Source organism: Vulpes vulpes, chromosome 15, assembly GCF_048418805.1.
Source record: "Vulpes vulpes isolate BD-2025 chromosome 15, VulVul3, whole genome shotgun sequence".
NCBI classification, from domain to species: Eukaryota; Metazoa; Chordata; class Mammalia; order Carnivora; family Canidae; genus Vulpes; species Vulpes vulpes.
In genome coordinates, this window is record NC_132794.1 from 118271268 (window position 1) to 118299217 (window position 27950).

Consider the following 27950-nt stretch of genomic DNA (forward strand, 5'->3'; position numbering starts at 1 on the left):
CCACGCCATGTGTTTTCACTTTGTCTTTATTTGAGAACAAACACATTATAAAAAGTCACCCTGCACAACTGAAGCGAGCTCACGGAAGCACGGCTGTGGACACACCCACTCTGGTCAGGGGTGGCTGCTGCAGAGTGGAACCTGGGACCCCAACAAACGAGGGCAGCGAGAGGGGCCACATCCAGACTTTAAACGCTAACAACACGTGGTTCGGCGGTACTCAGGTAAAAGCTTCTGAGCTCCCGTCTCTGCAGCACCTGCGGCCTCACTGAGCAGGGACGGCGACCCTGGGCGCTGATGCTGGGGGGGCCCGCGGGACAGGCACCTGGGGGGCTGCCTTCTGGCTCCTCTCTGCAGACAGCCGCTCCAGGCGCTCCGTGTAGAAGCCATTGAAGTCCAGTCTGTGGGAGGAGAAGACCTGGCTCCTGCAGACGCCCCACAGGCCCCGCCAGCCAACACGTCCACCCCCAGGCAAAGGATCAGCTCTGCCTCAGGGGTGAGTGACGCCCACCACACAACTGCCGCCCCTGGTTTAAGCGATCCTGACGTCAGAACTTGAACACATGCACGCTGAAGGCAAGACAGCCCAAACCCGACTAGGGGTTCGGGCAGCGGTATCCCCAGCAGAGAGCCTGTCCACCCCACTCCCCTGGATGTGGGGCCAGCCCAGGCTGGGGGCACCTCCCAGGCCCTGTACTTAGGACATCAGACAGCCCCCAGCCCGGGTGCCCTGGGAACCAGCTGGCGACTGCTTCTCCCCCACAGAGCAGGGCGTCCAGGACCCTGCCAGGCCCACTGGTGGTGCGGACCTGCCCCAGAGCCACAGCCTGGCTGCCCAGCCTGACCCCCTGCACCTGTCCTCCCCAATGAGCCCTCCTGAGTCCTCAGGAATGTGTGGTCACACCCCAAGAGTGTGCAAGGCACCTCCAGCCCCAAGAGCCCAAGCACGGGGAAGGAGGGAGTGACTAAGCGCTGCCATGACCCCACTGCTTGCTCCCAGTGACTTCCTGGTCAAGCAGCACCGCGGGTCCCATCCTCCCTTGCCCACACCCCAGCTGCTCATGTGAACGTGGGCGATGCTACTGCCGTGTACGGCCCAGGCTGGGGGGCCCTCCAGTGTTCAGGATCCCAGCTGGGGGCACAAAGTGTCAGGGAGGCCGACGCAGCCCAGCTCACAGGGACCAACGCTGGGGGCACGGACGGGGCAGCCTGACGCACAGTGGGGCACACGAGGGGACACAAACTATCGCACACGCCCATCGGTCACTTCAGGGAGGGAGGAGTGACCAGCAGCACACGGGATGCGAGGGGCAGACGCCCGCACACCTGAGCAGACCCAGCGGGGCAGCGCACGGGAGGCACCCACCTGGAGATGACGCTGGCCATGCTGTGCTCACAGTCGCTGGTGCTGTAGAGGCTCAGCCTGGCCAGGAGGTCAAGCAAGTGCGCCGAGAAATTCTTATCAAATTTGTTGATAGTCGCCTCGAAGCTGGATGCCAGCTGAGGGGCGTCCACGTGCTCTGCCAGGTACTGGAAGGCACGGTCGGGCACCATGAGCGCCCCTGGCCCGACCGCGGCTCTCTACCAGCTCGGCTTCCCTTTCCCCTCCCTCGTCACAGAAGGGGTCTGGGGGAGTTTTCACGTGACAGAAGGTAAGGGGGCCTCATAGAAGTTCCTGAGACGGCGGGACACAGACAGGCTCTGGCTGGGCAGCAGGCACCCTGCCCTGCTCCCACCACCACATGGAAGCAGGTCCACGCACCTCAGCTGTTCTATACGTGGCCCAGATTTTCAAGTGAAAACGGCGATTCCTCCCAGCGCCCTCTCAGCAAGGGAGTGGCCTGGGAGCAGGGGCCTGGGCTCCGTCCAGAGTGGGGCTGGTGCCCAGAGACGCCTGCCCTCGTAGCGAAGGCTGGACCCTGACTGGTGACCGCAGGGCCCTCCGCGGGACACCCAGCCCTGCCCCGGGCACTGCGGCCTCGCCCTGGAGCACAGCAGGCCCAAGGACGGGACGGTCTGGGGAGGACACCACCTAGCGCATGTCTAACTTCTAACGAGGATGAACTTGTTGAATCAAAGGGAAGACAGAGCAGAGGGCGGCAGCGGGACTGCTTCCCGGGCGGCGGCCCCAGCACGACCGGACGCAGCTGCAGGCCACGTACCTTCCTGGCGAGCTCCTTGCGGGCGCGCTCCTCCGCCCGCTCAGCCTCCGTGGGTGGCCCCAGCATCGTGCCGCGCTCCAACGTCAGCCGGCCCAGCTCCCCGTCCAGCTTCATGCTCTGCGTGAATTTCTTGGGGTCAGAAAGAGATGCCGCTGTCAGTTTCAAGGCGCCCGGCCCAGGTGAAGTACGAGCCAGTGCGCAGCTGGGGGGCCTCTGCGGATGCGGGGGCGCAGGGGCCCTCACGACTTCCAAGGGTGCCGTCAGACGGCTCGTCAATGCAGTCTTGTCAAGACGGCGTCTCCCCAGGCCGAGCCCCATATGGACCTGGTTCCCAGGCTCCTGTTCCCTCGCGCTGGCCCCCACCTTGCACGCTCTCCTGCTGGCCCGGCCAACACAGACCCCCCCAGGTCCTGAAGCCCTGGTGAACCCCCGTGTCGCCCCCGCCTCCCAACACTTACTTCCTGTGCCAGCACTTTGGGGCCTCTGCTTATAACTGAAACAAACACCTCCCGTGGGACAGAGCGCGCCAGGCGCCCAAGAAAGGTTCGGGAAAGTGGCCCAGGCCGGCAGGCGGGGGTGGGTGGCCTGCGTGGCGGCGCACCTGCATGCAGTTGGTAAACATGACGCACACGGACATGAGTCTGGAGAAGACTTTGAGCAGCTCGGGGTTGGTCAGCATGCAGTCCTTCAGACAGTTGTCCAGGAAGCTCGTGTGGTGGCCCAGCACGTCGTCGATGTTGGATGCCTGCGTGGAGAGAGGGCACCTGCCATGGCTCCCGGCACGACTCTGTGCAGGGACCAGACCCCACGCGGGCCAGGCTGCGCCTGTAGCTTTGCATGTCCTTGCCCCCAAAAGTCCACAGTTCTGGTTCTTAAGCACAGAAAGCAAGAAGGGAAGGGTGCTGCTGGCCCTCACGCTTCTGGGACGCACCGACAGGCCCCAGGATGTGCCGCGGGGGCCGCCCCATCCCCGAGACTCTCTGCATAAGCTCAAGAGCCAGGCGCCCCCACCCCCAACACTCATGCACACCCTCGCCGCGCTCACCCAGAAAGCTCCCGTGTGTACAGAGGGCTCGCCTGCTCCTCAGCAGCTGGGGGCCGGCGCGGCACTCAGCTCCTGGCACCTGGCCCACGCTGTTCCCGCGAGACCCTACTTGGTGCCACACACCCTGGGTGCCGTAGAGCCTCTCAAGTGCTGTGATAGGGTGAAAGCTAAAACTCACAGATTTCAGGTTTTTCTCCAGGATGTGCCAAGTCGGTTCCATCACTTCAAACATCATGTAGTACTGAATGTTCTGAACGAAGTTGAGCATCCGCTGTCGCAGAGTGAAGGCGCCAGCAAACCTGAGCGAGCACGCAGCAGTTACAGCGCAGGGGTCGCCGATCCCGCCTCACCGCAGCAGCCGCGAGCCCTCTGCCTTGTCAGGGGCCCCCACAGGTGCACACGCCACCTGGTGTCACCCACCAGCGTGCAAAGCAGCCTGGCCGAAACAAGGTGCCCCGCCCACAGTGTGCAGCTCCACGTGCGCCAGCGGGAGCGAACAAATACTCCCAGACCTCAAAGGGCTCACGTTCTGATAGACCCGGCCACCCGCACGCCGGCACCGACAGCGGAGGGACGGCCAGCGTCCACGTGGCGGGCCAGGGCCCAGGATATGTCACGGACCTAAGAGCTACATGAGTGTGGGACAAACTGCCTTTTTAAGGGTGTGAAGAGGGAAACCGTCTTGCCCTGAGGGGAGCATCTGAGTGTGTGGAATGAACGCACCACTTTGCGGAGTGCAGAGAGTACTGCTTGGCGGCTTTGTTGCTGATCCAAACGTTGCAGAGCTGCCGCTCCACGTGCTTGCAGTAGAACATGTGCCTGAAGAGCATCTGATAGCGGGTCAGGGCTTTCCTGCAAGGGAGGAAAAGGTGCACAGGACTCTTGACACCTGGTGGGTGCAGGCGGCGTCAGACACCCTGAGGCTCACGGCCGTGAGTGGCCGAGGCTTTGACGTCACTGATGCAGCTCTGCACCCTGGCCCCCAGGCCACCCACGCTGGACACAAAGGGACGCAAAGAGCTGCTGTGAACGGTCCACACAACAAGGCAGCGGCTGAGCAGATTTGATCCTGCCTTCCTGGCAAACCAGGAAGGGCATCCGGGGAACTAGTACCAGAAGGATCAATGCTCACCTATTGATGATCAGCGACAGGGGCCACTTGACGACGTAGTCAAAAGAGAAGGCCTCCAGGCCACTCAGTGTGAGCTCAGTGGGGTCAGCATGGACCATCGCCTTCTCCTGCTTGGTCTCGATGGCCAGAACCCGCAGGAGCTGAGTGATGAGGTCATGAGGCATCAGGTCGATCTTGAGAAAGACAAAGGAAAGTGCTGCGTCCTGACCGCTGCCCCAGCCCAGCCGCACCATGAGCTGGGGCAGCAGGTCCAGATCCGAGGCAGGTGCCCCCGACAGACTGTGCTTCGGGAAGGCTGGCTTACAAAACAAGGCTCTGCCAATAAAGCCTAAGTCGCGTTCCACCAGAGTGAAGGAAGAGTACAGACAGATCATTTTAAAAACACCCGATGGTGTAAACGGGAAACCACACAGCAAATCAGAAAAGCCTGAAGCCCTTCGGATTCATGATTTTACCACAGCGCCAGGCCCGTGTCGAAACAGGAAGCACGCCCAGTGACAGCAGTAGTCGACCTTCCACAGCACTGGGTCGGGCGCCAACCGCTGGTTCAGCTGGAAAGCCCGTGCAACCGCTGACCTCCCCTAATACGAACAGCCTCCTGTTGACCCAAACCTGCACTGATGCGGCTGCCGAGCGCCTGTTCTGTACGTCTTAGCAGGTAGCATGTCCTCATGGGGGAAGCTACAGGACATGTTAAGGAAACGCGCCTGCGTCGCTGTCCTCCCCTGGTTGAGTGTGCGCGTGTGATCACCCGTGTGCTGTCCGAGGGCGAGGTGCGGTATCACCGGCCGGAGCTGGCTCTCCTGGGTTTTTACCTGCAGCCTCCTGCTCAGACTGCTGCTCCGCCTCCTTGGACGTGAGTAGCAGGTCTGAAGGGTGCTCCCCCACCCACCTTGAGGTCATCCTTGAACGGGTCAGTGTTGGCGGTGCTCATGCGCAGGGCCAGCTCCAGCAGCGCCTCCAGACGGGTGGGCGTGATGTCGTCCACCGGCTTCTTCAGCTCCTCCTCGGTGAGGTCCATGAAGTGCACGAAGAAATCGCCCTGATCCATCAGGAAGTAGCGCTTGATGGACCTGCAGCGTGGGTGGAGGCAGGGGGTCAGCAGCGAGGCTGCGGGACGGGACGGGCGGCTGACAGAAGAGCTGGGCGCCGATGAAGGGCCCGCAGCAGAACAAGTGGTGTGCGTGGTGGGGGGGCGGGGGGCTGCACAGCCCAGGGGTGGGGCCGGAGCCCGGCTCCTCGCCTGCTAGCACCCTGCAGAGAAGTACGTTAGACCATACTGGGCAGTCCAACCCCGCTTAGCTCTGACACCAGAGGAGGTCGGTGCGGGCGGGGTGGTATGGCCGGAGACCAGGAAGGGGGGACCAGCGGCCAGCTCCACACGGGCAGAAACGAACCACTTTGGCACGGTGAAGGACCCGGTGTCCTGCTATGGCAGGAGACGCTGCCCACAATGGGCTGCAGGCCCTTGGCCGAGGGCAAGACTGGGAAGCTGAGCTGCCTCCAACAGGCGACACAGGCAGACATGGCTCCGCTGGGCCCCTGGGAAGCAGGACCAACACGGCAGGGTTCTCAGGCTGGAGCCCACCTGCCACCGTGCCCGCTTTTGTATCGACAGAGCCACTAAAAGTAAGTTTCTGGCCTCAGTCAGATGTCAGGAGGGTTCCAGATGCTGAGCTGAAGGCAGACAGCGCACCTCAGATGGGCCACGAGCTCCTTCTCTTCCATCAGGAAGGCCAGCAGGACCTTGCTGGCGTAGTTAAAAGCTTTCTCGATTTGCTCCACATATGCCCGCTCCTTCAGAGTGTAGATGATCTCCTTGGCCACCGGGCAGGTGACGTCGTGGCCGCACTCTCTGACGACGTTCAGATACTTTCCTAGCAAACAAGGAGCAAGCAGATGAAATCCCTCAGTACCCCTAGGCTACACCACAGTCCGCTGGCTGCCGGACCGAACACCAGGTGGCAGGACGGTTCCGGAGCCCGGCACACAAGGCAGAGCAGCACAGCTGATGCCCACTCAGGACACAACCACTAAGCGCTGTTAACGGGCCAGACTCACTTTGATCTGAATTTTTCTAGCAAAGAGCATGGCAATAAGTTCAAAGCTTCCCAGAGAAGATTCTCCATCATCTTCCACCCCCCTCCTAGGTTGCTGAGTCCTTCTGGGTGGCTGGCAGCGTGGCCAGTACGCCCGCCCTTACGTGTTTCTATGTCCTGTCTCCTGTACACGCGAGGGTGACCGGAACACCACTCGGCCAGAGGCCCGTGTCCTCGACTGCTTCCTGTGGTGCTTTGTGTCATCTCTGGCCCTTGTCCCTGGCTGCTGGCACGGAGCTCCTGAAGCCCCTGCCATCTCCTTACTCCCGAGCCCCTTCCACGCACACCTGAGTTCACGCCCGTGGGGTGACTGTGGGCAGCCCCCAGACAGCTCGGGAACCAGCCCTGTGACCGGAGGTCTGGAGCATCCAGTCCCACCCCAATGCCGGGGACGGGAGAGGCAGGAGGTGGACAGATCGCCCACGGCCAAGGATTTCATCAGTGGGGCCTGCGCCACGGACGCTCCCTGACACTAAGTGAAGGGCTGTGGGGAGTTTCTGGGGTGGTGGACACGTCCACGCCTCGTGTGGGGGCGCACCCGAGGCCACGCGCACAGGGCTCCTGCGCCTGGCCCCCGCCCAGGCCTCGCCCCCGGGACCTCTTCACCCGGCCGCTCACGTCTCCCTAACAGCCCAGCCCCTGGAGAGCCGTGTGTCCCTGCGTTCTGGGAGCCGTCCTAGCGAGTCCTCAAACCCCAGGGGTCTCGTGGGAACCGCTGATCTGCAGCCACGTCACACAGGTGTGGGTGGCCCAGGGGCTCGGCACTTGCTGACCTCGGGCCGCTGCCCTGAACCTGCAGGGCCCCTGCCAACCAAGCCTGGGGGGTGGGTGTCGGGCCTGTGGATCCCACAGATGACGGGCGGGAGCTGGACGCTGGGGGGAGAAGCCACACGCCCGGGTCACTGTCAGTGGGACCGGTTCTAGAGGTAAGCAGTGGAGGAGAGCATCCGTGGGATGGGCCCCGGGGTCAGGAACGGAGGCCAGCGCCCACAGGCAGAGGGGCCGGCTGCCAGGCACAGAAGGCCAGGCTGAGGAGCAGGGGGGCACCCGCCCCGCAGCAGGAGCACAAGGAGAGCCACAGGAGGACGGGCGCAGTGGCCTGGGGCGCGGGGCTCACCTGTGCTGAGGACCTTGCCCGCCATCTTCTGCAGGAAGGAGGGGATCTGCCGCTGAACGACCGTGTACCTCTGGTCCCAGTACTTGTCGTTGTAGTCCTCCTGGATCTTCTCCTTCCGCAGCTCGTGCTCCTCCACCATGAACTCACTGGCAAGCACAGGACGAGCCCCCCGACAGGTTCAACAGCCAGTCCCCAGCTGTGAGGTGGCCCGAACCCAGCAGCCCCTCGGGGGCTCCAAGGACGTCCAGGTGCAGGCTGGGGGTCAGCTCTGTCTAGTGCCCCCCCGCCAGGGGACTGTGGTGGCCCTTCCCTCCCTGCGAACACGGGCAACACGACGACCCTCACAGCAGGGCTGCGGCCCCTTCGCGCCTGTTTCAGACGCCGCTCATGCCAGGCACGGTTCTAAGACCACGTTCCTCCATAGGACTGTCCCTCAAACCGCTGATGAAGACACTACTCGGGGCCATGACTGCATCTTTGAAGTATGTCAGCCAACATACCTCAACCCGACAGCATTCTCGTGAGCCGTCCTCGTGAGCTCCCTCCACAGAGTGAACACATCACGCCGGCAAGGAGCCCACAAACCCCACTAACCGTGGAGGAAGCCCACGGCAGGAGGCCGGGAGCCGCCATCCGAGGGGTCTGGAACCCCGCCACGTGACAGAAGGCCCCCCGGGGCTGCGGGGCTGCACACGGGCATCTGCTCTCCCCGTGTCTCCCCGCGTCTCCCCACGTCTCCCTCAGGCTCTGCGAGCCCTACCTGTAGGGGTCGTTGATTATCCCTCTATAGATCCACTTTTCCAGAATCTCGAAGTAGGGCACGCTGGCAGCCTTGGTGAGGTACAGACACAGCTCCTGCGCCTGGCTGTCGCCCGTGTAGTTGAAGCTGCGGTCGTGGAGAAGGCTCAGCGTGGATCCCCCCACACACTCGCCTTTATCCACCGAGGTGGCTGCCAGGAGGAGGAGGCGGCACTCAGGACCGAGGACTGCCTGGGGCTCTCCCAGCTACGTCACGAGAGTGGGGCCTCCTGCAGGCAGATGCCTCTTTTGCAGGATCGACTCAGACCCTAAGCTCGATGAAAGCTTCTCGGTAAGAGCTTCCAGAGTTTTCCTCCCGCAAACTAAAACATGAAGCCACACAGGCTTTGGCCTCACACTCTCGTGTCCAAGTGAAGAATGTCTCGTGCCTGAGCTGGGAGTCTCCCCTTCACCCACCACGACACGTGCCGCCCGCTGCCCCACGAGCCAGGTGGGAGGCAGGCACGTACCCAGGGAGGCCAGGATGTCTACGGTGCGCATGGCGGGCTGGATGTAGAACCAGAGCTTCTGAAGGGACAGGAGACCCTGCCTCTGCAGCTGCTCCAGCTGCGTGACCAGGATGAGGTACTCCTTCACCAGGGTTCTCATGGCGGCCGCCAAGGCATGGTTCACCTGTCCATATTCGAAGGAAGACTTTTCTTCGATGAACCTGGGAGAAAAGGAGCACCAGGGTCCTGTGAGCACGGGAATCTACATTTTCAAATCAGAAGTCAGATGTTCCTTTAGGTTTTTTTAAAGATTCTATTTATTTATCTGGGAGAGGAGAGAGCATGAGCTGGGGGAGGGGGCAGGGCAGAGGGAGAGGCAGACGCCCCGCTGAGCAGGGAGTGCGACACGGGGCTCGATCTCAGGAGCCCGAGATCACGACCTGAGCGGAAATCAAGGGCTGGACAGTCGGCGCCCCGAGATCAGATGTTCGGAGTCCCCTCCCCACTCAAGGTCTTCTCCCTGAAGGGAACCCATAGACACCAGCCCCTGCACTGGCCCCAGGCCCTTCAAAACCATGCCGGGTGTGAAAGCAGGTCACAAGACACGGATGCTCTCCGGATGAGGACTCAAACGAGCTTACAGACACGAAGTGCAAGCTGCGGGGGTCAAGAGCACTGGGAAGGCCGGTGTCCAGCCTCAGGTCCTGTCAGGCACCCACCTGGTCACCGTGGAGTAACTGGCAGCCACCGGGAGGATCCTGTTCACCAGCTCCCTGATGGACAGGTCGAGGTTGGGATCCACGAGGAAGGTGCGGCTCTGCCTCCCGGTGAGGGGCTGGGCGGTGATGTACCTGCCGTCCACACCCACCAGCACGTAGAGCAGGTCCTCCACCACGGCCGACTCCTGGGAGGCCAGGGGCAGCGTGCCTGTGGGCCGCAAACATCAGCCGGGCCGCGGCCCCGCCTGCAGGGCCCCCCACTCCCGCTGACCTAATCTACTCAGTCACGTCCCCGCTGGTTTCTCTGTCAGTCCCTCAAACAGTCACAGGCGCGAGCATCGGGCTGCTCCCTGGGATCTGAGTCCTCCCAGTGAGGTCCCCAAGGCTGGGATTCCAGAAGCACCACGAGCACAGGGCAGGCGGAGCCGGGGCTGTGCCACAGCCTAACGCACCAGGGACGTGAAACCCCCTGGACACAAGTGAAGGCTTGGCTGTTAGAGGATGAAGCAGGGAACTGAAGGAGCGCTCCTGACACACGCTGTCCTTACGGCACCGGTTACGACTTCGGGTCTGGGCCGCTGAGGGACATGAAGACTTTCCTTAAAGTCTTTAAAGTGCCAACCATTTCCAGCACGCTTGCCCCGCAGGAGGCGCTTTCCTACAACCACCCAATCAAGGACAGTCACATGCCACCAACCAGGACCACCCGCCAAATGCCTCCCAGCCCAGGCAGCTCCCTATCCCTCTCGTTGCACGGCCCCGGGACAATGCTCGCCCTCCTCCCCAACACCTGCTGGGACAGACTGCCACGCGGCCCCGCATTGCGCAGCTGGCCCCAAGGCACCCGAGAACCGGGGCTGGCAGCCCAGGATGGTGCTGCCCGTCACGTGCACGTGGCAGTTCACAGAAGCACTGCTGGCGTCACACACCTGCACACCGGCCTGCTGACGGCAGGTCACGGGCCCTGAGCACACCAGCCACCTGTCCATGTGGCCAGATCACGTGGCATTCAGAGCCACGCTGACTTCAAGCTCCATTTTCTCTCTGCAAGTGCAATGGCCATCAGGACTGTCCTACTCAGAGCTCCCACGGGAGCCCCAAGGATCGGCTTCCGGCTTCTCAAGCACAGGCGTGCCTTCCAGGACCCACCGCCAGCCCTCGCCACCACTCACTCAAAATCCGAGCACCACCCCGGTCAGAGCCCCCAGAGCACTCGGGGAGGCAAGAAGTGCAGCACTGGGTTGGCTGCTCCTGGGTGGGAACCTCGGCTTCAGGGGCAGATGCCCCGCTGCCCCCCAGGGCCCCGCCCACCCACGGAAAAGGACGACACTGCAAGCTGTGCCAGCAAGAGGCCGGCCGAGAGGAACTGCTGCGGTGGCACAGGCAGCCTGGAGCCTGAGCTCTGAAGGGACAGGGACAGCCAGGGGGAGGGGATACGGTACGGGATGTGTGGCCAGGAGGCCAATCCACCAGCGTCTCTGCGGCTCACCAGGGTCTGGGGAGTCCAGAGAGGCTACGCGGGGCACAGGCCTGAGGCTCAGGGCCGCTAGCTCTGGGATGATGGGCAGCCACAGGGCGGCAAGGCAGGATGTGAGGCTCCGCACCTCCGGCCGCCTGCACCAACGGAAAGAAAGCTAAACACCCAATCCTCAGCCATGCCAGTGGCATCTCAATGCCCACTGCCAACATTCAGCTGCCGGCCCCATACAAGGCAGGGCAGATGCAGAACATTCCTCTAACACAGAGAGGTGGAAGGTGCTGAGTCCCAAGCCAGTGAGAGCAGGACAGTGTCTGGGCAGGAGAGGCAGATGGAGGCGGGGGACCTGGGACCAGGCTGGTGCAGCGGGAAGGAAGCAAACGCAGGTGCCCACCCCAGCTCCAGGACCCGATGAACTGTAACAGGAGTCACCACACGAAAGGTGGAGACACTAGAGGGAAGGTCGGGAGCCCCACCAAAGACACACAACAGGCAGATGGCCACATGAGACCCAATTCAGGGAGGTGTCCCGAGGGCAGAGATCCAGGAATGGGGGGGGGGGGGGTATGATTCCTTAAAATAAACAAGACCTCCCGGAAGAGAGAAACTGGCAAGGAAGACCCGGGAGTGAGCCCCGAGAGTCCCTGTAGAAGAGGACGTGGGGGAGGGGAGGAGAGAGAGGACTATCCAGGCACAGCGAGGACATAAGAGCCAGCACCACGGAGACCCAGCACTCAGGGAGGACAGGGCCCACGCTGCTCAAAGGCGCCCGGGCGGTAGAAACGAACACACCACATACCTATGGGCACAGCCGAGTCCGTGCTTACGCCCGAGCCAGTCAGGAAATCCCCAACCAGTGTAGGTCTCTCATATACCCAGGGCGGGAAGACGGGGAGGCGCTGGCCTGAATTTTTTTTGTTCTGCTTATCTCGAAGCAACTTTCTTGTAAGTTCCAGAGACTGGTGAGGATGTTTACAAAAACAAAGAGAAACGTACTTTTAGTACAAATACTTACAGCTGACATCTGTGACACTAGAAAAGTCAATCCCTGAATCACTCAGCAGGAGGATTCAATAGACACGTGAAGAAATGAAGTGAGGGTCTCCATGCCCATCACGGTGCAAGGCGCTGGGGACCAGACAGGGACCTGTCATCAGGGGCTCCGTCTGTGCGGAACCCACAGGAGCACCGGCAAAGGACTGCACCCTTCTGGGGAGCACCTACAGACTCAACTGCTTTCCCCTGGTGGCATGAAATCTAGACGTCACCTGAGAAGTGAAGACGAGGCCCCTGTGACAGCCAGCTAACGAAGGGGGCCCCTACCTGGGTCCCCCAGGGCAGGGGAAGGCCAGCTCCTGCACGTGCCCAGAACAGAGGCCCTCCTGTGAGACCAGCCACCAGAAGCTGACCAGGGCAGTTGTAGGGGCCGGACTTTTAGAAGCACCAGGGTCAAGGGCGGCCAGCAAGAGGGCAGGTGCCAAGTATCTTGTCATCTGTCACACGGGGCAGCAGTGAGAGGACACATAAGGTGCCGATGTGTCAGAGCCACTGAGCTCGACCACAGGCTCCACTGACACCCTCACGGGGTGCAGCTCGGAGGGGCCCGCGAGGCCACAGAGGCATCACCACAAGAAGACACAGACCAGGGCGGGACAAGAACCAAGAGCAGAATAAAGCAATACCCGTAACAGACAGAAAAAGGCACACAAAAAATTATAAGCTATGATTCTACAAAAATAAACTGCCAAAAACTAATCAAAAGAAACAAAGAATAAGATTTACGGAGGCTGAGATCCATGTGAATGCCCCCCACAGGCTGGCCCCACAACCCAGCGGGCGGGAACCTGCCCAAGCCATTCCACTGCTGGGGGGGGGGGTCATCCTTGCAGAGGAGGTCAAGCTCCTCTCTAGGGGGCGACGAAGATGCACACGTGCTGCAGCAGGCACAGAGCCTGGGGCAGTGGAGGGGCCCTACCTGCTGCAGCGAGGTGCCCGTGGCCACACTGCCAAGCTGCTTCCGCAGCTCCTCCAGCTCCTGCATGGACAGTTTGGAGGCCGCGGTGGGGGCATTGAAGTTGGTGCTGCTGCCCGAGGCATTGGCTGCGAGCTCGGCGCGTTCTTTCGCATTTTGTTGTAGATACTGCAGAGTCTGCAAACACACAAGACTGTGCATCGCAAGGGCCAGCACGCCTGTGCACTCCGCAGAGCGCGGCCAGCCCCCACTTGGTTCGCGAGTGCAACCAGCACGTGCACTTCTGTGTTCCTGTGAGTCCCTGAGCTGCGGCCCACTGTCAGCGTCCAGGAGAGGAGGACAATGCACTCCGCAGCCAATTCCCAAGCTCCGTTCCCAAGGGCACAGCCTCTTCCCTACGCTCGGCCAGTTTCCCAGGCTGCACACTTCCCTTTATCCGTCCCCGGTGCGGGGAGTCAAGGTGCCTGGCCGCAGCCTTCACCCCTGAATAGACCCTGGGCCTGCGTGGGGAGAAGACCGAGCATGTCCCTGGCCGCTCCCGGGTGTGGTGGCTCCTTCAGCCTCGACACTAAGTGCGTCCACAAGGAGCCCATGCGCAATTCAAAGCAGAGACATGGCAAGGAGGAGCCAGGAGGTATCACTGTAATGCTTCTCAAGTCTATGCCAACATGAGCTGCTGTTCATTCGGAGGCACCACGAGTACATTCCTATATTCCCTCAAGGTGCTACTAGCACAAGGCAGGGAAAGATGCGACGTGTCAGGGGCCACATGTGGGCAGAGACCTGCGGTACGCAGCACACTCGGGGCACATCTGGTGCTTAGAGCGTCCGTTAGAGCAACCCCAAACCCCACCACTTGAGCTCCCTCAGACACCTGCGACACGCCCACCTTTCCTGACGCTCCCGAGGCGCCCACCGGCCCTTACCTCTCGGTCTTCTGTGAGTTTTGATAACAGGTACACCAGCGGATCAAGGTTCCTTGTGTTTTTAGATTTCAATTCATCATATTTCTTTAGAAAGTCTTCTGGGGTACGAGAAAATTCTGCTATTTTAACCTCGAGAGTATAAACACGAGAGATTTAGTAAAAACACACAACTTTAAAAAAGTCTTCCAAAAAATTATACACAGAAACCAAGATAAGTAAAATCAGGCAGGCTAAGCCATCACACACCTCTGAGATAAAACCTGGACCCAATAAAACCTTGTTAAACCTACGTGCGGTCCCCCCTGTAGTTTCCCTCCTGTTCTGCTTCCTCAGCCTGAGATCAGGGAACCACCACTTAGGCTTTGCATCACTTTACACAGCCACACTATTCCCTGTGGAGCCAGGCACAGGCTCAGGGCTCACACTGACTCATGATTCAGGGCGGCCCCCTTAGAATACATCCGCTTCTGTGTTCCCGAAAGCCGTGTCTGCTCGGGTAATTTTTCTTTTTTTTTTTAATTATTTATTTTAATTTATGATAGTCACACAGAGAGAGAGAGAGAGGCAGAGAGAGAGAGAGGCAGAGAGAGAAGCAGGCTCCAAGCACCGGGAGCCCGACGTGGGATTCGATCCTGGGTCTCCAGGATCACGCCCTGGGCCAAAGGCAGGCGCCAAACCGCTGCGCCACCCAGGGATCCCTCGGGGAATTTTTCTAATTACCCCCGTGCCCTTATTAATCTAGTTAAATAACCGAAGCCTCATGACTAACGTCTCTGAAAATAAACTTCAGAACTCTCTTTTACCAAGAACCCCTAATTCTGAATTACAAACTACTTGAATAGACTTAAAAAAAAAAAAAATCTGTTTTAAAGAAATTTCAAGGGCTGCCCGGGTAGCTCAGCGGTTTAGCGCCGCCTTCAGCCCGGGGTGTGATCCTGGAGTCCCGGAATCGAGTCCTGCGTCGGGCTCCCTGCAGGGACCCTGCTTCTCCCTCTGTCTCTCATGAATAAATAAATAAAATCTCTAAGGGATCCCCGTGGGGCTCAGCGGTTTAGTGTCGCCTTCGGCCCAGGTCGTGACCCTGGAGTCCTGGGATCGAGTCCGCGTCGGGCTCCCCGCACGGAGCCTGCTTCTCCCTCTGCCTGTGTCTGTGCCTCCATCATAAATAAATAAATCTTCAATAAATAAAAAAAAAAAGGCGCTCCAGCACAGCCAACCCCGGGGCGCCCTTCCCGCCCTGGGTGCCAGGTCATCCCTGCACCCAGCGCGGGCTCGAACCACGACCCCGAGACCCAGAGTCACGGGCGCACCGGGAGCCTCCTCTCCGTCCTGGGGATCCGAGCGCCCGTCGCGGGCCCGAGAGCTGGGTGCGGCGCCGTCCCTGGGCCCCCGCTCGCTCCACGGGGTGCGGACCCTGGGCGCCCCGGGGGTCAGCAGGGCCGGGCGGGGGCGCGGCCCACCTTGGCGCTGTGCGCGGACACGGTGGTCGTCACGTACGGGGTCCGATTCTTCTGCAGCAGGTCGATGTAGACCTCGGCCCCGTCCCCTCCGTGCACTCGCAGCAGACTGAGCAGCTCGTTGACGTCGTGGTGAATCCGAAACTCACTCATGGCGCCGGCTCTGAGGCATCCCGCTGCGCCCTCCCGCAGGGGCAGGAACCCGGCCACGCCGCAGCCGCCAGCCGGCCCCCGAGGCGCACACGGAAGCCGCGCGGAGCCCGGGCGGCCGCCCCCGCCCCCGGCCCGGCCCGGCTCGGCCCCCTGCAGACCCCGCGCGCCCTGCCCCGCGCCCGCCGAAGCCCCAGCGCCGCCCGCGCCGCCGGCGGAAGTGCCCCGACGTCACTTCCGGCCCCGCCCCGCCCGGCTCGCGGACGGCGGCCCGCAGGCTCAGGGGCCGGCCGCTCGCGGGGCGATGCAGCTGCCGCCCGGGCTCCACGCCCGCCTAGGGGGCCCGCCCGGGGCGGCCGAGCCGCTGCCTGTGGAGCGGGACCCCGCGGCCGGGGCCTCGCCCTTCCACTTCGCGGCGCGCCGGGTGCGCTTCCCGCGGGAGCACGAGTTTTTCGAGGTGCGTGAGCGAGGGAAGAGACGGCAGTTGTCGGCGGGAGCGGGATTTCCGGGGCGGGGCGGGGCTGCGGGGTGGGCGGGGCAGGGGCGGGGCAAGGGCGGGCGGGGCGGGGCCGCCGGGTGGAGGCTGAGCTTCCTGGGGGGGGGGTGCCGCGGGGCGGGGCTTCTTGGGTGGGGCGGGGCAAGGGCCGGGCTGGCAGGGCGGGGCTTACTGGTGGGCGGGGCTGCGGGGCGGGACAAGGGCCGCGCTGCCTGTGCGGGGGCGGGGGCTCCCTGATGGGCGGGGCTGGCAGGGCGGGGGGCGGGGCTTCCTGATGGGCGGGGGCGGGGCGGGGCAAGGGCCGGGCTGGCAGTGCAGGGGGTGGGGCTTCCTGGGTTGACGGGATCGCGGGCAAGGGTGGGGCTTCCTGGGTGGGCGGGGCTATCACGCCCGGCCCCCGCTCACAACATGCTTGCCTTGCAGGACGGGGATGTGCAGCGACACCTCTACCTCCAGGACGTGCTCACGCAGGTGGCAGAGGAGCCCGAGAGGCCCAGGTAAGCGGCTCTGCCCTGCCCGCCCCTCCTCGGGTCACCCGCGGCCCCGCTCTCTGCCCCACCACCGTCCCCACCCCTCCTGCCTGGCCTTCTAGCTGCTTTGTGAAAATCTTGATTTTTATGTCTTTTTTTTTTTCTTTAAGATTTTATTTATTTTTCACAAGAGACACAGAGGGAGAAAGAGAGGCAGAGACACAAGGCAGAGGGGCAAGCGGACTCCACGAAGGGAGCCTGACTGGGGACTCGATCCTGGGTCTCCAGGATCAGGCCCTGGGCTGGAGGCGGCGCTAAACTGCTGGGCCGCCCGGGCTACCCCTGAAAATCTGATTTTTAAGGAAGTAGGATTTGGGGTTGGGGAAGACACACAAAGGTTTGTGGGGCTTCTTTCCAGGCAGGTGTGGACCGGCAGCCCGAGGCCCCCTGTCAGCTGCAGGTGGTTTCCTTTGCCAGGGTGCCCGAGTTCACCTGCCAGGTGGCAGGGTGCTGCCAAGTGTTCGACAGCCTGGAGGACTATGAGCACCACTACCACACTCTGCACAGGAACGTCTGCTCCTTCTGCAGACGATCCTTCCCCTCGCTCCACCTGCTGGACGTCCACATCCTGGAGTGGCACGACTCCTTGTTCCAGATCCTCTCCGAAAGGCAGGACATGGTGGGTGAAGTGTCGTAGGTGCTGGGGCGGGGGTGGGTGGGGTGGGGGGTTGTCCCCAAGCCGGCTGCCTCGCAGGCACCAGCGCTGTGGGGGGGGGGGGCGGGGGGCACAGTGAGGGTTTGGGAGGCCCCAGGGGGTCAGGACACAGGTGACACTGCTTCTGTTTCAGTATCAGTGCCTGGTGGAAGGCTGTGCAGAGAAGTTCAAGACCAGCAAAGACAGGAAGGATCACCTGGTGCGGCGTCACCTCTACCCTGCCGACTTCCGATTCGATAAACCAAAGAAAAGCAAAGGGTACGTGGGGTGATACATGAACCAGGCTGTGGGGTGTGGCCCTTGACTTTAGAAAAGCGTTTTGAGTGCAGACGCTTTTAAGGATATGGGAGCGGGGGCAGCCCGGGTGGCTCAGGGGTTTAGCGCCACCTTCGGTCGAGGTCATGATCCTGGAGACCTGGGATCGAGTCCCATGTCGGGCTTTCTGTGTGGAGCCTGCTTCTCCTTCTGCCTGTGTCTCTGCCTCTGTGTGTGTGTGTGTGTGAATGAATGAATAAATAAAATATTAAAAAAAAAAAGGGTATGGGAGCAATCGCTGAGCGTCTTTGTTACTTGGGTCACGTTCAGCTGCAGATGAGCGATAGGCTGACTTGTCAGGCGGGGTTAAAGCAGTAGAGACAGTCTTGCTCTGCCGGGAAGGACTGGGGTCTCACCTCACTGTCCGCCCTGGTCAGGTGGGGCATCTAGGAACGTCGCCCCTTCCTCCGTGCTCCCCCAGGGCTGTACTGCCCACCTCCACCACTCTGGGGCGCCAGCCCCACCAGCAGGGCCCTCACATAGCCGCTGGGCATTTGTCCCAGGCTCTCAGGCCCCCACACACGGACCCTCTGATTTTTTGCCGGGTTGGTAATTTGGCAGTAAAGCCCTTTGTTACACGTCAGTGTTCAGAGTGCATCCTGGGGAAATGCCTCGGTGGTTCTTGAATTTGTCTTGTATTTTTTTTTTAAGATTTTATTTATTTATTCGTGAGAGACAGAGAGAGGCAGAGACACAGGCAGAAGGAGAAACAGGCTCCTTGCAGGGACCCGACGAGGGACCCGATCCCGGGTCTCCAGGATCGCGCCTTGGGCTGGAGGTGGCGCTAAACCGCTGAGCCACCCGGGCTGCCCTGTCTTGTATTTTTTATTTTTTTATTTTTTTTCCTCATTTGAGTGATTCCTTCAGTGATTCTTCAGAACCTCCTGAGAATTGTGGATTGAAGTTTTTTCAGGCTGGTATCCCTCGGCAGGACTGTGCTCTTTAAAGTAACTCCGAGAGCGCGCTGTGTCATGGGAGAGCGAGAGGCTTCAGGTGGGAGCCAGCGCTCTCCTCTGGGAGGAATCATTTCGGGGAGAAGTGCCCTGCAGCGCTGGGTCCAGCAGGGTCAGGGAGGGGACTCCCACACTCCATAGTTGGCGGTGGCAGGCTTCTCACGAACGGTCGCAAAGACTTTGGGCTCCCTTGGAAGGCACGTACCCAGTGGCAAACCAGAAATACTGTTTTTAAAAGATAAAGCGTAGGTGTTGCCAAGTTTACAGATGCAGCGCCTGTTAACGAACATTCTCCTAGGACTTTGTCGTAACCCTGGCTTCCGTCTGAATAGTCTAGGGGTTATACTACGCTGGAATAGTTATAAAGTGTTTTTGCGAGAGGTATTGTTTTTTGGCGAGTTCGTCCATGAGGAAAGACAGGGTCACAGGAGCCACCACTCACCCGTCTGTCTCTGCAGCCCAGCCACGCCCGGGGCCACCGTACAGGGGTCAGCAGAAGCTCTGGGGGATGACGGGGAGCAGTCGGGAGGGGACGCCATGGAAGTCAGCTCTGAACACGCGGCCCCCGTCCCAGAGCCCGTGGCCGAACGGCGGACCTACAGCCACAGGTTAGTACCTGGCACCTTGGCGCAGCAAGTTGTGAAGGTGAGCTTCCTGAGGATGCTGGGCTTGACCCTGGGCACCGTCCTGTCTGGGAGAAGCAGACGTTGGGTCGGAGCGTCAGCTTCCGCGGGAGCTGAGAGCCTGACTGTGCTTCTCTTGAATGCCTCGCCTTCCCGTGCGCGCTGGCTCTGGGGCCCAGGAGGGCGAGGCACCAGCTCCCCTCTGCGTCATGGGATGCAGGATCAACGCTGGCTGTGGTTGCTCTTACCCACAAGCCTGTCTCTCTCGTACTGGTTCTGCTCTTAATGAGTTAAACTCGATTTCAAGTCTAATTTTAGGGAAAATGGCAGACGGGAGGAAAGAGATTACCAACAAATCTCTTTGTTGCCCAGACTTTGGCCTGCACGGGGGTCCCAGATGCCCGTGGCGGTCGGGTTTCTCCCGGATGGAGGGTCACAGGAAGCCTGGGCCTGCAAACAAACTTGGCCGTGGCAGCCGTCTTGGCCAAGCGTCCCAGGCAAGGGTGCTGCTGGCGGACTGTCCCTTGGGAGCAGGTCCAGGGCCGCTGGCCAGCTGGGAGCTGCCTCAGGGCCTCGGGCACGGAGCGTCTGGGGCAAGGGGAGCCCGTGTGCCAAACGTCCCACAAAGTGAAAGAAGGAGCAAGAACGCCCGCGTGATGCTGCTCTTACAAGTGGAGGTTTTTGTTGCTAGAAACCGCGACGGTTTAGTACGAAGGCTCGTTTTCCTTTTCAGAATACCTTCCACCATCTGCTTCGGTCAAGGGGCGTCGCGAGGATTTAAAAGCAGCAAGAAAAAAAAGAATCAGCAGTGACCACGTGGTCAGAAAGCCATGGGCCTCCAAGCAGACCCCGAGGGGGGCAGGTGACCTCCACAGGACACCGTGTCAGTAGTGCGATGTCTCCGCCTTCCGCGAGGCTGCCCCGAGACCCCGGTCCCTGTCACCCTGGACGTCGATCCTCGGCGAATGACCGCGTGACCATGGGAGCAGTGACGGACCCACCGGCTGTACTCTGGCGAGTGCAGCGGGGACCAGCCATGCGCCGCCCTCTGCAGCGGCTGTCCTGAGGACGCGCTTTGTAAATACGTAAATATTTGTCACTCACGGTGTCCGGTGGTCTCTTCTGCCTCATTGGACCAGGTAGAGAAAGGAGCGGCAGGTCCCTACGGCCAGTCTGTTCTCTGCCAGTCTATTCTCTGCGCTCAGTTCCCAGGAAAATGTCCGAAGCCTCAAAGCCCCCAGGGGCTGAGGATGGGACGCAGGGCTGAGTTGCTGATGCTCAGGGCTCGCGGGGGGGGGGGGTGGGTTCCTGGGCCGCCCCTTCGCCCGTCGGCGATCAGAGTGGACGGGGTCCAGGAGGACCAGACCAGCTCGTGCGTGCCTCAGGTGGGCAGTTGGCGGCCAGGGCCGGCGCCTCCAAGGATGCCGGTGACAGGGCAGACGGGTGTCGCAGCGAGGGATGGGGGAGTGCCAGTCCCCATGCGGCCAGAGCAGGGCGGTACGCGCCTCAGGCCCTGGAGGCAGCGCGGGAGCAGAGTCCGCGGCCCAGCGCTGTCCTGGTAGGGCCAGGCTCTCGGGGCCCAGCTGGCGGAGCGGGGACCCAGCGGCACAGCCTGTGTGCAGGGCCCATTCTGTCGGCCCACGCCCGGCCTGCTTCGGGCTGACCACGTGTGCGAGGGCTCCGGGTTCGAATGGAGGCAGCTGGTGCTGAGCCAGACTAGAGCAGAGGGGCTGTCGGGGTGGCAGGTCACGGCAGCGCCTGCGCCACAGGAGCTCGGAAGGGGGTCACCACAGGTGCGGGTGCAGGCCCTGGAGCATCCACAGAGCCCTCATGTGGCACTCGGCGGGGGGCAGGGGCAGCAGTGGGGCAGCGGGCCCCAGGCCGCCCTCCTGGACTCTGGGGAAGAACTGCGTAGAGGAGGCTGCTCACGTGGAGACTCCGGCCCGACCTCGACCACCTCCCCTGGGAGACTGGCCCTCCCCGTCCCCCCCATGCCCTGCGGAGCATCCTCATCCCTCATCAGCCCCATAAGGCAGCCCGTCCACTCAGGGCCGGATGGCCACTGCTGCCCTGCCAAGCAAGCTGCTGCTTCAGCCTGTCCTTGTCCCCCGTGGAGGGTTTCTGCCGCCGAACCGCTTGTGCACCCGGGGAGCCTCAGAACAGCAGGCGCCGCCAAGGAGGGGGGCTCGTTTGCAGGGTGCGTTGGGCTTAAGGGCAGGCCGGCGGCGCCTAGGGGTGCCCGGCTGGCCCGGGTCTGTTTCCGCTGGGAAACGGGGTTGTCCCCTTGGGTTTGCACCAGGCATTTGACGTTCTGATCCTCGGGGGTCCCCTGGGTACGGGGGCTCAGCACACGGTGGGCACTGGCAGGGCAGCCCCACTCTCTCGGGGGTGGGGGGGCGTTCCTCAGAGTCCTAGAGCCCCGTGAGTCTGCACGGTGCCCCTTGGCTCACATTTTCTTTCTTTTTTCTTTTTGTGCCTTATTATGGACGGAGCAGGTCAGTTTTCTCATTCTGACAATTGGGATGTCAGGCACTCGCGTCCCATCGCAGAAACTTCACCACGTGACCGCCCATTCGGGTCCAGGTCGGCGAGCGCTGCCCCTTCCTCCGTAGGTACGAGGGCTGCACCCCGACTCTGCCCGCAGTGCCCTGGGCGTGACCGCAGGTGTGCGCGGCAGCTCGTCCCCAGGGACGTCTGTGCCTCATGGTCAGCACACCCCGCGTGGCTCGCCCGCCGGCCTCCCTGCTCCGCGTGGAATCTGTCCTGCCGCGTGCGTCCGCAGCACTTCCCGTGGTGACTGTCAGGGTGACAAGCGTTCTCAATTCTGTTTGCCGGGAAGCGTCGTTCTGTTCTTGCGCTTGAAGGAGTCTGGTCAGGACTGGGCGCTTGGCCGCCAGCCCCCTCCCCGCAGCGTCCTTCCTCTGCGGCTGCTGCTCAGGGTTCGGCCGTCATCCCGTGGCCCGACCTCCCGGGGGCTCGGTCTCCATCCTTGGTGTCGGGCAGCTCCGCTGGACGGGATGGGCCCCGTGCACCTGGGGTCCCCTCCCGCAGGGGCCCCGTCCTGTTCCTCCTTCCCAGACCCCAGCCTTGCGTGTCTCAGGCCTCCTCAGTCCGTCATCTCTCCCACCAGCCCTGCCGTACTTTCCACTCCTTCGCGGTCTTTCCCTCATTCTGGACGGGTTCTTCCGATCTAGTTTCCAGTTCACTCATTTTCTTACCAATAATATCAGATGTGCTGTTAAACGCATTCAGGTTTTAATTTCAATAATTATCGTTTTCTTTTTTTCTTATTTTTTTCTTTTATTTATTCATGAGAGAGAGAGAGAGAGAGAGCGAGAGAGGCAGAGACACAGGCAGAGGGAGAAGCAGGCTCCGTGCAGGGAGCCCGACGCGGGCCTCGATCCCGGGTCTCCAGGATCACACCCTGGGCTGAAGGTGCCGCTAAACCGCTGAGCCACCCGGGCTGCCCAATAATTATCATTTTCAATTCTGTTAGTTCTGTGTTTTCTAATTTATTTGTCTTTTATGGCTTTTGTTTACCATGTTTTCAACTCATTCTTTTATTTTTTTAACATATTAAGCTAATTTTACGTTATTTGATCAATCATGTTAACGTCTGAAGGTTCTGTGGGTCTGATTCTTTGTCCATTCCTCTGCTGACTCACAGTGCCCCGTTTCCTGGCCGACTTTGTCATTTGGGGCTTTGAGTTTATCTTTTTTTGGAACTTCTTTTTTTTTTTTTTTTTTTTTTTATGATAGTCTCACACAGAGAGAGAGAGAGAGAGAGGCAGAGACACAGGCAGAGGGAGAAGCAGGCTCCATGCACCGGGAGCCTGACGTGGGATTCGATCCCGGGTCTCCAGGATCGCGCCCTGGGCCAAAGGCAGGCGCCAAACCGCTGCACCACCCGGGGATCCCTCTTTTTTTTGGAACTTTACCTCTGGAACTTCTCTGACTTGTCTGAATTCTTCCAGCTGCTCTGCCTTGTGACCAGGGGCGCTCCCAGTCTTGGGTCGTTGGGTAGGGGTTCTCGGTCCAGTTCACTTTTCCTACAGATGCCTTTTCTGTGTTGCCTCTGCATGACCCTCAGCCAAAGCAGAACAGGACAGGGAGAGAAGCAGACTCCCTCATTTCACTCACAGCAAGACAGCTAGAAATAAAAATACCCCCGAGGCCTCTTCTTACGCATCCAGTTTGGCTGCACTGTTTACGAGGGCTGTGTGGAGACGGGCTGGGGATGCTGAGCTGCAGCCCTGAGAACAGCGCTCGGCGGTATCTAACAGTTGCTTTTGCTTTTACCCTTTGACCTTTGCTGCTTTTTTTTTTTTTTTTTAAGATTTTTTAATTCATGAGACAGACAGAAAGACACAGGCAGAGGGAGAAGCAGGCTCCATGCAGGGAGCCCGATGCAGGACTTGATCCCGGGACCTAGGGTCATGCCCTGGGCTGAAGGCAGACGCTCAACCACTGAGCCACCTGGGCATCCCCAGCAAGGTGCTTCTAAGGATAGATCCTGAACACACACTGGCAAGAATTTTATTCAGTAAAATGTTTAATGACCAAAGACTGGAAACAGCCGAAATGTCCCAAGTCGTGTTGAGAAGTGACATTTTCTGGTATGGTAACAAGAAGATTTGGATTTAGAATCAATGAAGTTACTAGAAACCTTGTCCTGAATTTGAATTAAAAGCATTCTGATTCACTCGTTACGGATATTCCGTATATTCCAACACGTACGTCCGGTTAAATCAGTAGATTTACTAAAGAGCCTGGATTCCGTTTTGGAGGTCAAGGAAGTTACAGAATTCTGAGGTTGGACTCAGGAGCCAACTTAACGGGGCCCCACTGTCAGAGACGTGACTGCTGAGCATCGTTGAGAGTCACAACTGGGATGCCTGAGTGACTGAATGAAACATCAAAATATGCTCAAACCTTTGAGTTCATAGTGACTTTAAAAAAAAAAAGATTTATTTATTTTGAGAGAGAGTGGCAGGAGGGGAAGAGCAGAGACAGAGTCTTAAGTAGACTCTCGGGATCCCTGGGTGGCGCAGCGGTTTGGCGCCTGCCTTTGGCCCAGGGCGCGATCCTGGAGACCCGGGATCGAATCCCATATCAGGCTCCCGGTGCATGGAGCCTGCTTCTCCTTCTGCCTATGTCTTTGCCTCTCTCTCTCTCTGTGACTATCATAATTAAGTTAAAAAAAAAAATTAAAAAAAAAAAAATTTAAGTAGACTCTGCACTGAGTGTGGAGGGACAGCTGGGGGCTCAGCGGGTGAGCACCTGCCTTCGGCCCAGGGTGTGACCCCAGGGTCCCGGGATCGAGTCCCGCGTCAGGCTCCCCGCATGGAGCTGCTTCTCCCTGTGCCTGGGTCTCTGCCGCTCTCTCTCTCTCTTGTCTGTCATGAATAAACAAATAAAATCTTTTTTTTTAAGATCATACGGGACAGCAGAAGCAACACCTGTCTGTCTAAGCGGAGACACTTCTGTAAAAGTCAAAACCAAAGCACCGGAACCGCAGGCGCCCCGGATACGTCTGAGTCACCCCGCTGGAAGGACAGCGCAGCCCGTCTGCTCAGAGATACTGCCTGGGAGCTGCGGATTGGAGGCCGCGGAGGTCCCGGCGCAGGGGAGCCCCGGGGAGCGCGCCTGGCCCTGGACGGCCGGCTGCCTGCTTTCCCGGTGGCGCAGACGGTGGTGGCATTCAGCAGTCATCGTCCCCGATGGAGAGCAGCGTTTTCTTGTCATGAAACATCTCATGGGTACAAAAGCACGTGTAGAGTTGCCTGTCCTGGCGGAACCAGTAGATGCCACCCCACTGCCCAGCTTAGGAAGGACCCAGAAGTCCCTGTGCCCCCTAGACAACGGCTTCTCTTGATCGTCGGGATCTACGGTCAGATTGTGGGAGTCCCTCCCTGAGAAACACTAAAACGGAACTGACCGGTCCACCCTCTGAGGACCCACAGACTCGGGACCTGTGGCCGGGGGACCCGCCGGGGATGGGCCAGGAGCAGCCCCCGCAGACCCCAAGCAGGCTGGGCTGTTGCAGGGGCGCCTGTGGCCGGTGCAGTGACCAGCAGGAGCCCTGAGCGCTGACCGTGCCCCGAGGCTGCCCAGGGACCAGAGTGAATGAGCCCGACTGGAACTGGGTCCCTGGGCCAGCAGGTCCACACGGCTTGGGGATCTGGCCCAGGACACACAGGAACCCGGGACCCCCAAGAGAAGGGGAACAGACAGCAGAAGTCTCCAGAGGGATAGCCCCCTGCCGGGGACAGCAGCCCTCTCCACAGCAGCAGAAAGGCTTGGTCTGGACCATCGACAAGGGCACCGGGCTGGTGGGCCTTCCCAGGTCCTTTGCTTTGGGGTGGGGGGTGCACCACGCCCCGGGTCAGATGAACGGGCCAGCGACCACATCCGCGGGGGCACCAGGTAGGTGTTGGGTGGGGACAGTGGAGAAACACTGACCTTGACTCGACACGTTCCTCCGCCAGCTCCAGGCTGCCCAGGACCGTAGGGACTGCGTGCGGGGCTCCGCATAGACCCGGGCTCCGTGTAGACCCCGGCTCCGTGGCATGGAGACCGCAGAGGTGAGTGCAGATGCCGGGCAGTGGGCAGGGGATGGTGGTCTTCCTCCTGCCTTGGTTTCACTGTCCCCTATGCCTTGGATTACCCTAAGTGGCCATGATGATCCTCAAACTATTTGCAAAGTGAGCCTTGTGCGTCCATGAAATTTGGTCCTGACTTTCAGGGAGCTTGGGTTTGCCAGGAAGAGCAGTGCCAGCTGACCAGGAGGCTCAGGACTGGGGGTGCGGCCCTGCACGGTGGCCGCCAGCCACCACCTCTGCCCTTGGAAATCCTGCAGAAGCTCCTGTCAGCACCAGGAAGGTCAAAGGGCAAGGGGCTTCCCTGCCCTCCCTGGTCACCGCACGGTCACTCTCTGCAGCTTGCACTTCAGGAGCTGGGGTGGGGTCCCTTTAAAATCCATCGTCAAGTCTCCTCTCCAGAAACCTAGGGAGAACCGTGGCCACTAATAGCAAGTTCAGGCATCATCGTGACTTGGGGGAGCCTCCTGCTGCTAAAAACAGGTCCGTCCCCTCCTCCGGGCCACCCCCATGCGGTCCTGTAGGGAGGGAAGGGCTTAGAGACCCGCACCCTGTGGTCTGGGCCCCGCAAGCCTCAGCTGCCTGCGCCCAGGCTGCAGCGAGCCCGGAAAGCAGGCCCCGTGGGCTGTGCCGCCGCCAGACGCCTGCAGAGAGCTGGGGACACAGTCGCTGCCCGTCCTGACTCCCGCCCCAGTTAATGTGGCCTGGGGCAAAGCCGCAGCCGCAGGAGCCACCAGGCCTGGCCGCACCCCCCAGCTGGGCCCACGGGCCACGTGCCCCCACAGTCTCAGCACTTCACCCACGCGCTCCACGAAGTCCACATGCGGGGAAATCCCCAAAACAAGCCTGAACATTTGCATTTGGTCCGGAGGGTAACAAACCTAGTCAGTGAAAGTCACTAGTGAGTTCACGTAACAGTTCTGGCGCCAGGGATCCCTGGGTGGCTCAGCGGTTTGGCGCCTGCCTTTGGCCCAGGGCGCGATCCTGGAGACCCGGGATCGAATCCCACGTCAGGCTCCCGGTGCATGGAGCCTGCTTCTCCCTCTGCCTGTGTCTCTGCCTCTCTATCATTAAAAACAAAAAACAAAAAAAAAAACAGTCCCGGCGCCAGACTGTTTCCCCTCCTGGTTCCCGCCTCAGTCTCCTACTGGGGCCCCAAGCCACAGCCAGTTCTGAGTGTCCTGCTTGCGGGAGGAAGGGACGTGGGAGTCGCGCCCCAGAGCGAGCCTCAACACCTGCCCGCCTGCCTTGCACAAGGTGGGAAGCTCTGTGCTGCCCCTTTCAAGGACACTGAAGGAAACTGCTCCCTGCTCTCCAGAGAAGTGTGGTAGGGACATGGTTTTAAAAACTCACTTTAAGGGGTGTCTGGGTGGCTCAGCGGTTTAGCGCCACCTTCAGCCCAGGGCATGACCCTGGTCCCGGGATGGAGCTGCATATCAGGTCCCTGCGGGGAGCCCGCTTCTCCCCCTGCCTGTGTCTCCGCCTCTCTCTGTGTGTCTCATGAATGAACAAATAAAATCTTTAACAGTAACTTGTTTTATCTGTAAGACCCCGCAGGCAGGCTTGAGGCATCAGAACAGGTACTAGCAGCAGAGACATAAAACCTGAAACAGAACAGGTGGGGCCGACCCACCTGGCGCCCCCCCCCCCCCCCCCCCCCAGGTAATACACGCAGACGCCGGCGCGGAGTCCTGGCACTGACCGCTGCCGCCCTGGGCCTGCGAGACGGGGACAGGGACGGGCCACGCGGCGCTTGCATGGGGAGGGCGAGCGGCCGCCAGGGAGCCCGGCCCAGGGCTCTGCCGTCCCAGCCTCCCCGCCCCGCGGCTCTGCCTCCAGCCCAGCGGGTCCCTGCGCCAGGCCACCGGAGCTTGCAGCCTGGGGGCGGGCGGGGCAGTGCCATCCCGTCACCACGGGAGCCTGGGCACCCATTGGCTTTGGGACCCAGAGGGGGGGAGGGGTCTGCCGCCTGGGGCCCTGTTCCCCTCGCCCGCCTCTCCTGGCGCCCTCGGCTGGCCGCGTCTCCTGCCACGAGCTGCCGAGCTGCCTGGGGCACCCAGGGTCCCACGGAGTGGCCCAGCTTCCCCGCCCTGAGCGTGGTGCCGCTCAGGCTCAGGCGCTCCCCCAACCCAGGGCCGCGGGTGACACCCATCGCCAGGCCTGGTGGCTCCGCTTCCATCCTCCCAAGGTCACCTTGGGCCCTGGTGGCCCTTCAGGCACCCAGCGCTGCCCACACCGGCCCTGGGAGTGGCCAGAGGGCTTGGCCAAGGCCCCTA

The 27950-nt window shown here is 61.0% G+C and overlaps 2 protein-coding genes across 4 annotated transcripts; one reads left to right on the plus strand and one right to left on the minus strand.

Annotated features, from left to right (window-relative positions):
* Positions 1-10: 10 nt before the first annotated feature.
* On the minus strand, positions 11-15706 carry TUBGCP2 (tubulin gamma complex component 2). The gene is made up of 17 exons (XM_026010647.2): positions 15357-15706; positions 13897-14025; positions 12974-13147; positions 11798-11957; positions 9522-9729; positions 8824-9023; positions 8316-8505; positions 7556-7701; positions 6036-6216; positions 5232-5412; positions 4340-4512; positions 3931-4059; positions 3386-3506; positions 2764-2907; positions 2163-2291; positions 1367-1530; positions 11-401 (listed from the first exon to the last, which is right to left on the minus strand). The coding sequence occupies exons 1-17, from the start codon at positions 15504-15506 to the stop codon at positions 266-268; spliced, it is 2715 nt and encodes a 904-aa protein (XP_025866432.2). The 5' UTR covers positions 15507-15706; the 3' UTR covers positions 11-265.
* A 57-nt stretch (positions 15707-15763) lies between these two features.
* Positions 15764-27205, plus strand: ZNF511 (zinc finger protein 511). Of its 3 annotated transcripts, XR_011997641.1 has the most exons (8): positions 15764-15960; positions 16423-16496; positions 16947-17148; positions 17318-17442; positions 18911-19060; positions 19809-20160; positions 21571-21687; positions 24509-27205. XR_011997641.1 is itself a non-coding variant. In XM_072740524.1 (6 exons), the coding sequence occupies exons 1-6, from the start codon at positions 15808-15810 to the stop codon at positions 19885-19887; spliced, it is 783 nt and encodes a 260-aa protein (XP_072596625.1). In that variant the 5' UTR covers positions 15764-15807; the 3' UTR covers positions 19888-20183. The 3 variants fall into 3 exon arrangements, 1 of the variants encoding a protein (XP_072596625.1); XR_011997642.1 differs by lacking the exon at positions 21571-21687; XM_072740524.1 differs by lacking the exons at positions 21571-21687; positions 24509-27205 and having other exon boundaries at positions 19809-20183.
* The last annotated feature ends 745 nt before the right edge of the window (positions 27206-27950 follow it).